The sequence below is a fragment of the Dipodomys ordii genome, unplaced genomic scaffold (genome assembly GCF_000151885.1).
Source record: "Dipodomys ordii isolate 6190 unplaced genomic scaffold, Dord_2.0 Scaffold108, whole genome shotgun sequence".
NCBI lineage: Eukaryota > Metazoa > Chordata > Mammalia > Rodentia > Heteromyidae > Dipodomys > Dipodomys ordii.
Window position 1 is genome coordinate 1,825,925 of NW_012267324.1, and position 6,144 is coordinate 1,832,068.

Here is a 6,144-nt window from a genome sequence, read left to right on the forward strand (position 1 = left end):
CCTTCCCCCATCTCCCCAGGACAGGGCCTCGCCCCCCCAGTGTGAGCCGTGCAGGTGGAGGTGTGCGGCAGGCCGAGGCACCCTGAGCCGCCGGAAGCGGGGGTCCCCAGAACTCACCCGTACGCCCCGTTACTGATGAGCTTAATGGTCTCGAAGTCGCTCTCCCGAGGCTTTCTACGAGCGGGGCCGGCCAGGGCGCGGTTCTGGGGGCGGAGGCGGGGCTCAGGCCTCCCCGACGACAGGGCCGCGCCATGCTGGCCTACCGCAGACCCCGCACTCGGCACCCCACTTTCCCAGCTGCTCCTGCCAACTGCGACACCCCGTTCCCAGCCCGCTCCTCCCCGACCCCCGCGCTGTCAGCCCCGCTCCTCCCTGACATTCACTCAGCTTTCCTCGACCTCCCCGGAAAGCACCGGGGGAGGGGTGCAAGCGGCTGCTCACCTGAGGGGAGCCGGGGGACCCGGGCGCGGGGGGCGGTCCCTCCTCCCGGTCGCTCAGAGGCACAATCTCTGCGGGCGGAAGGAAGAGCCTTTTTCCCATCGCCTCCGGACCTGGCCTCCCTTCGGACCCAAGCTGGCCTAGAACTCACAGTCCTCCCGTAGGCTGGGGTCCCGGCACCCAGCCTGGGCCAGCAGCCTTCGGCAGGGTGTCCAGCCTGGCCCCTCCTGGTCTAGGGACAAGGTTCCTAGGGCTGGACAGCCAAACTGAGGCCCACAGAACACTCTGGAAGGCTGTAGGCCCTTTGGGCTTCCTATATCTGAGCACCTGAAACCGCCTGAACGCGGAGGCCTCGCCCAGCTACCTGGGGACCCCCTTACTTCCGAGACCCAGACATGCAGTGGGCCAATTCCTGGTGAGCTGTGGTGAACACAGACACCTGACGACAACACAACCAGGTCCTGTGGTCACAAACTGAGGCGGGCACCAGGAGCAAGGGCCTGAGTTCGAGTCCAGCCTCTCTCCACGCTCTTGTACCCTTCGCTCCAGGGCTGTGTGGAGGCTGCCTCCACAGGCCGGGCCACCGGAGCCGGGCACTGTGTCCCCTACTCTTCCACTTGGGTCACGCCCCCAGCCCTGCTCGCTTCATTTCCTAAAAGGTCCCTTTTGCCCAGGGCTCAGAGCTGCCCCAGTATCCCCGGGGAACACACGCGGGAGCCGCTCACTCACACCCGACCTGGAAGCCAGTCTCTGCGGCCGGGCTGCGCTTGCGCTGGGGGCCCCCAAGCTCCACCTCGGGGCCGCGACCGAGCCTGGCTTACCTAACTAGTCCAGTCCCTTCCGTCCTCTTCTTGAGGCGCTGGGGATGGAACCCAGGACCTGGCAGGTGCTAGATAAGTACTGGACCTGCACGACACCCCTGCCCGGGCTCACCCTCCAGGGGGTCCTTGGCCAAGCCGAGCTGTCCGATGATGTACTGCGGCAGGTCCGTCTTGATGCCCTGGCTGTCCCGGGCCTGGCCCTCGGCCGCCTCCAGCAGGTGGTAGAACTCCTCGGGATCAAACTCCTGGACGCACAGGACCAGAGCGGGCCCAGAGCTCAGGGTCCAACCCAGCGCAAGGCCCTGGCCGGCCCCGGCCCCGGCGCCCGCCGCACGCACCCGCACACGCGCGGAACTGCCGCCCGGGCCTCACCAGGCATTCCAGGAGCCGCGCCGGCCGGGAGATGATGATGAGCAGCTTCCGGACCAGCTGCACGATGAAGCCCACCTCCTCGCTGTCCGAGCGCTCGTGGGCCTGCCGAGGGGCGTGGCGTCACCACGGCCGCACCCCGCGGCCGGCCCCGAACCTCATCATGAACGGCCACCGTGGACCCGAGCCTGTCAAGTAGGGCAAGCCGACCGGGGAGGCACGAGGCCCCGCCCACCCCGGAGTGGGTGTGGCCACTCCAAGTCAGGAAGTGGTTCGTGCCACTCCCACCAAGGCTCCGCCCAAACAGCCCTGCCCTACATAGGCCCCGCCCACCAGACCATCTGCAGAGCCCCTCCCGCCACGGCTCCGCCCACCACACACATCCTGCAGCAGCCGCTCCAGCTTCTCCTGCATCTCTAGGAAGTAGCGGGAGGTGACTAGGGCCTCAGCCGACTTGGCCAGGCAGTCCCGGGCGAGCTCCACGATCTGGTGGTGGATGAAGCCTAGGACGCCATCGGCTAAGGCCAGACGGGCGTCGTCCGGCGCATAGGCTGCCAGGAAGTCCTGCAGGCGGCCCTCCATCTGGGCTGTGGCCTGGGCGGGTAAGAGGGCAGTGTCGGGGTCAGGGCTGGGAGGAGTGATGCACAAAGGGCGAGCGCGGGCCTGGGCGCGCGAGGGCGGGGCACGGTGAGGGGCGGGGCTAGGAGTGGTCCCATGCAGTCCCGCTGAGGGCGGAGTCTCGCTCAGAGGGCGGGGCGAAGGGCGGGGCTGGGAGGAGTGGACCCTTGCAGTCCCGCTGAGGGCGGAGTCTCGCTCAGAGGGCGGGGCGAGGGGCGGGGCTGGGAGGAGTGGACCCTTGCAGTCCCGCTCAGAGGGCGGAGTCTCGCTCAGAGGGCGGGGCGAGGGGCGGGGCTGGGAGGAGTGGACCCTTGCAGTCCCGCTGAGGGCGGAGTCTCGCTCAGAGGGCGGGGCGAGGGCGGGGCGGGGCGGGAGATTGGCAGTCTTGCTCAGGGCAGGGTGAGGCAGAGGGAAGGCCGGCCCTCCCGCCACCTGGCCACCCCAGCATGCTCACCTTCGGGAACCTCTCCCGGTACACGTGATTCATCATGGCGATCTCATTGTCAAAGGTCCCTGACGTGCGTCCTGGGCTGCCAAGGGACAGAAGGGCGGGCTTGGGACCCGGGATCTGGGCCGGAAGCCGAGGGAGGCCTGGGAAGGGCCGGGCCGGGGTGGGACTGCAGGCGCACCTCAGGCTGCGGGAGCGGGGGCGCATGCGCGGGGAGCGGCCCCCCTCGTCGTCCACCACGCTCTCGGAGCTGCGGAAGTGCTTGGACAAGAAGTGCAGCTCGTCTGGGGTGGGCTGGAAGGGGAGCTGGTGGAGGCGCTCCCGGGAGGACGAGCTCGACTGCGGGGAGAGGCGGGTCAGGGCCCGGAGCCGTGCCCAACTCCTGCCTCTCTCCTGGGCGCTCCTCAGCGCCCCATGCTTGCCCCCTCCCTGCCTGCAGCCCCAGATCTTCCTTTTATCAAATTCCGACTTCAGGAGTTAAGGACGTCCGTGTCCTGTAGATTGAAGGATCTCAGGGTCAAGGGGACCCTGGGGACAGGGGGAGGGGCAGCCAGGGCAACTACCTAACACCCTACATGGCACCATGTGTGAGTCTGCCCACCCTGGAGCCAGTGGTACCGAGACTGTGGAACTGGGTGTGTTGGTGCCATAGCCAGAGGATGGGAGAGACGCGAGGGACCATCTTCTGCCGTCTGCCCTGCAGGGGATGAGGAGAGGAGATGGAAGGACAGCCAGCAGGTGCTGGGGCTCCGGAGGAACGCTGGTAAACACCAGTCAGCCCGAGAAGTCCTTCCACGGGCCTCCCGGGCTCAGGCCCGGCGTCACTGTGTGTGTGTGCGTTTCCCGCCCCCAGGATGCCCTCCTGGACAGCTCTGGTCCTGGCCCTGGCCTGTGAGGTGTGGCTGGAGGCCTTGGTCCCAGCCCTGGCTGCAGAGACCCGTCTCCTTGCCAAGAGGTGGGCGCACAGCAGCCCGCAGCCATGGGTTGATGGTGTGTTCCCAGCTTCCTCCTGGCCCCTCAATTGTGTGCAGTTACCTGTCCATGCACAGCAGGTGTTCCAGAGGCAGGAACTACTAAGGGTCCACCAGCAGGCAAACCAGGCTGTGGAGGTGTGGAGGAGAGAAGAGGAGGAGAGGGGGCGGGGAGGGCCCTGCCCCAGCCTTCCCCACTTACCTCCGGGCGAAGGGGAAGCTGAGAGCAGCCAAGTTCCGTGGACTGTCCAGGGGGCTGCTGCCTGCTAGGGGGAGGTGGAGAAACTGAGTCAGGGTGGAGATGGACCGCAGCCATGGCCCCCGTCCCCACTGCTCGCACTCACCCGTGGGGACCGACAGAGGAGACAGGGGCCGGGAGAGGGTGGGCGACGGCGTCCCTACCACCAGGCTTTTGCGGTTTCCACTGCGGCAGCTGTGGAGATGGAGACGAGGTGGCTGGTGGCCTGCAGGCTCCCTCTCGGCCAGCTGTCACCTTGGACAGCTGTGAGCCACCGCGGCGGGCAGGGCCAAGAGCGGTGATAGAGCCGGTCCTGCACTCCACACCTTCCTAGCTCGCCCCCAAAGTGCCAGCTGGGTGCCCCCAGCGCGTGCAAGGCAGCCTGCTTCACCACGGGGCCCTCTCTTTATTGTAGGGGGGTGGGTACTGGAGTTGAAGTCAGGGCCTGGGCGCTGTCCATTAGCTTGTCCACTCAAAGCCGGCGCTCTACTGCTTAAGCCCCGGCTCTACTTCTGATGTTTGCGGTGGCGTCGTGGACAGGAAAGTGTGTCACAGGTTTGTCTGCCCTGAGCTGGCTTCCAAACACGATCCTGAGATCCGGAGGACTGCGAGCACCGCACAGGCATAGGACACACTGGGTCTGGGGCCTGCCACCTTTCCTTCTCTGCGGGTGCCCAGCCCTCCGGCCCCCCAGCGGCCTCTGGGCCTGGCCCTGCCTGGCTTCTCCTGGCCCCGCCCCTCCCGGGGAAGTCGCCCCCCCCACCAGCAGTCGCCCAGCAACAGCTCCGCGGGTGACAAGCTCGGCCCACGCGGCCCCAGCCGCCCACAGCTGCTGAGCTCCGCTGGCTGGGCGGGGCCCGGGGACGGGGACACAGCCCCGGGCGAGGTGGCGGCCTAGGGCAGGGGACACGAGGTGGCAGGGGGGCCGGCCCATGTGCGGAGCCTCAGTTTCCCCTTCCCACCCGCAGGGGTGTGGAGTGGGGTCCCACACACCCGTACATCTCCGCACTGCAGTCCCGCGCCTGCGCCCCGCGCCTGGGCTCACAGGCTGCCCAAGTCTCCGGTCCTACCCCCCCCACCCAGGTCTCAGGCTGGGAAACTGAGGCCGCCGCTGTCAACAGCACAGCGCGGAGACTCATAAGTACAAGCGAGACTCGGTGGTTCGCAGGAAGTGCTGAGGGGTCTCCGCGCCCGGGCACGGTGGTACGGTGCCGCGCGCACGCCGGCCGCTATAGTCGCCCTCCTCCCGCCAGGCCGGCGGGCAATGCTGCCCGGCCGTCACCTCCCAGCAGGGCTGTCACCCAGCCCAGGCGCCGCGGCGCGCACCCCGGACCCGCGTGCCAGGCGCGTACCCACGCACCCCGAGATGTGCGCCCCGACCCGCGTGCCAGGCGCGTGCCCACGCACCCCGAGATGTGCGCCCCGACCCGCGTGCCAGGCGCGTACCCGCGCACCCCGAGATGTGCACCCCGGACCCGCGTGCCAGGCGCGTACCCGCGCACCCCGAGATGTGCACCCCGGACCGCGTGCCAGGCGCGTACCCGCGCACCCCGAGATGTGCACCCCGGACCCGCGTGCCAGGCGCGTACCCGCGCACCCCGAGATGTGCACCCCGGACCGCGTGCCAGGCGCGTACCCGCGCACCCCGAGATGTGCGCCCTAGACCCGAGTGCCAGGCGCGTACCCGCACACCCCGAGGCGCTCCGGACCCGCGTGCCAGGCGCGTACCCGCGCACCCCGAGGTGTGTGCCCCGGACCTGAGTGACAGGAACGTACCCGCACACGCTGGACCAGAGTGCCAGGCTCGTACCTGCACGCCCCGCGGCGCACACGCCAAACCTGAGTGCCAGGCGCGTACCCCGCGTACCCCAAGGCACACACCCTGGACCTCAGTGCCAGGCTCGTACCTCCACACCCCAGGGCGCCCGGGGGTCAAGGCCCCGCATCCAGGCCCCAGTCCAACCCCAGCTGGTAGACACCAAAGCCCACATGGGCCACACAGCATGGCAGGGCTGAGCTGGATTTGAACCTAGGTCAGCAGGAGCCCGGCTGCAGCCGGGCCTCTCAGAAGAGGAAGCCAGGCCTCCGGCGGGGTGAGGGGGGCAGCCTCTGCCACCGAACCCCGGTGTTGGCATGGGACCCACACTTCTAACGGCAGCCAGGGGAGGGCAGACCAGCCACGGGCTTCCGGGCCGACTCCGACCCCGGCCGGCCCCTCCCCCGCGGGGACCCCGGGCGCCC

General features: G+C 68.9%; 1 protein-coding gene across 1 annotated transcript in view; it reads right to left on the minus strand.

The window, feature by feature from the left end:
- The window catches only part of Mast3 (microtubule associated serine/threonine kinase 3), a 40,209-nt gene that overhangs the window by 29,399 nt on the left and 4,666 nt on the right, over nt 1-6,144 (minus strand). Inside the window, exons 3-12 of the mRNA XM_013028329.1 lie at nt 4,010-4,098; nt 3,868-3,931; nt 3,313-3,391; nt 2,876-3,033; nt 2,701-2,776; nt 2,010-2,222; nt 1,632-1,733; nt 1,372-1,504; nt 442-509; nt 118-203 (exon numbers count right to left, since the gene is read on the minus strand). Of these exons, the coding sequence (XP_012883783.1) occupies nt 118-203; nt 442-509; nt 1,372-1,504; nt 1,632-1,733; nt 2,010-2,222; nt 2,701-2,776; nt 2,876-3,033; nt 3,313-3,391; nt 3,868-3,931; nt 4,010-4,098 (1,068 nt within the window). The remainder of the gene's footprint in view (nt 1-117; nt 204-441; nt 510-1,371; nt 1,505-1,631; nt 1,734-2,009; nt 2,223-2,700; nt 2,777-2,875; nt 3,034-3,312; nt 3,392-3,867; nt 3,932-4,009; nt 4,099-6,144) is intronic.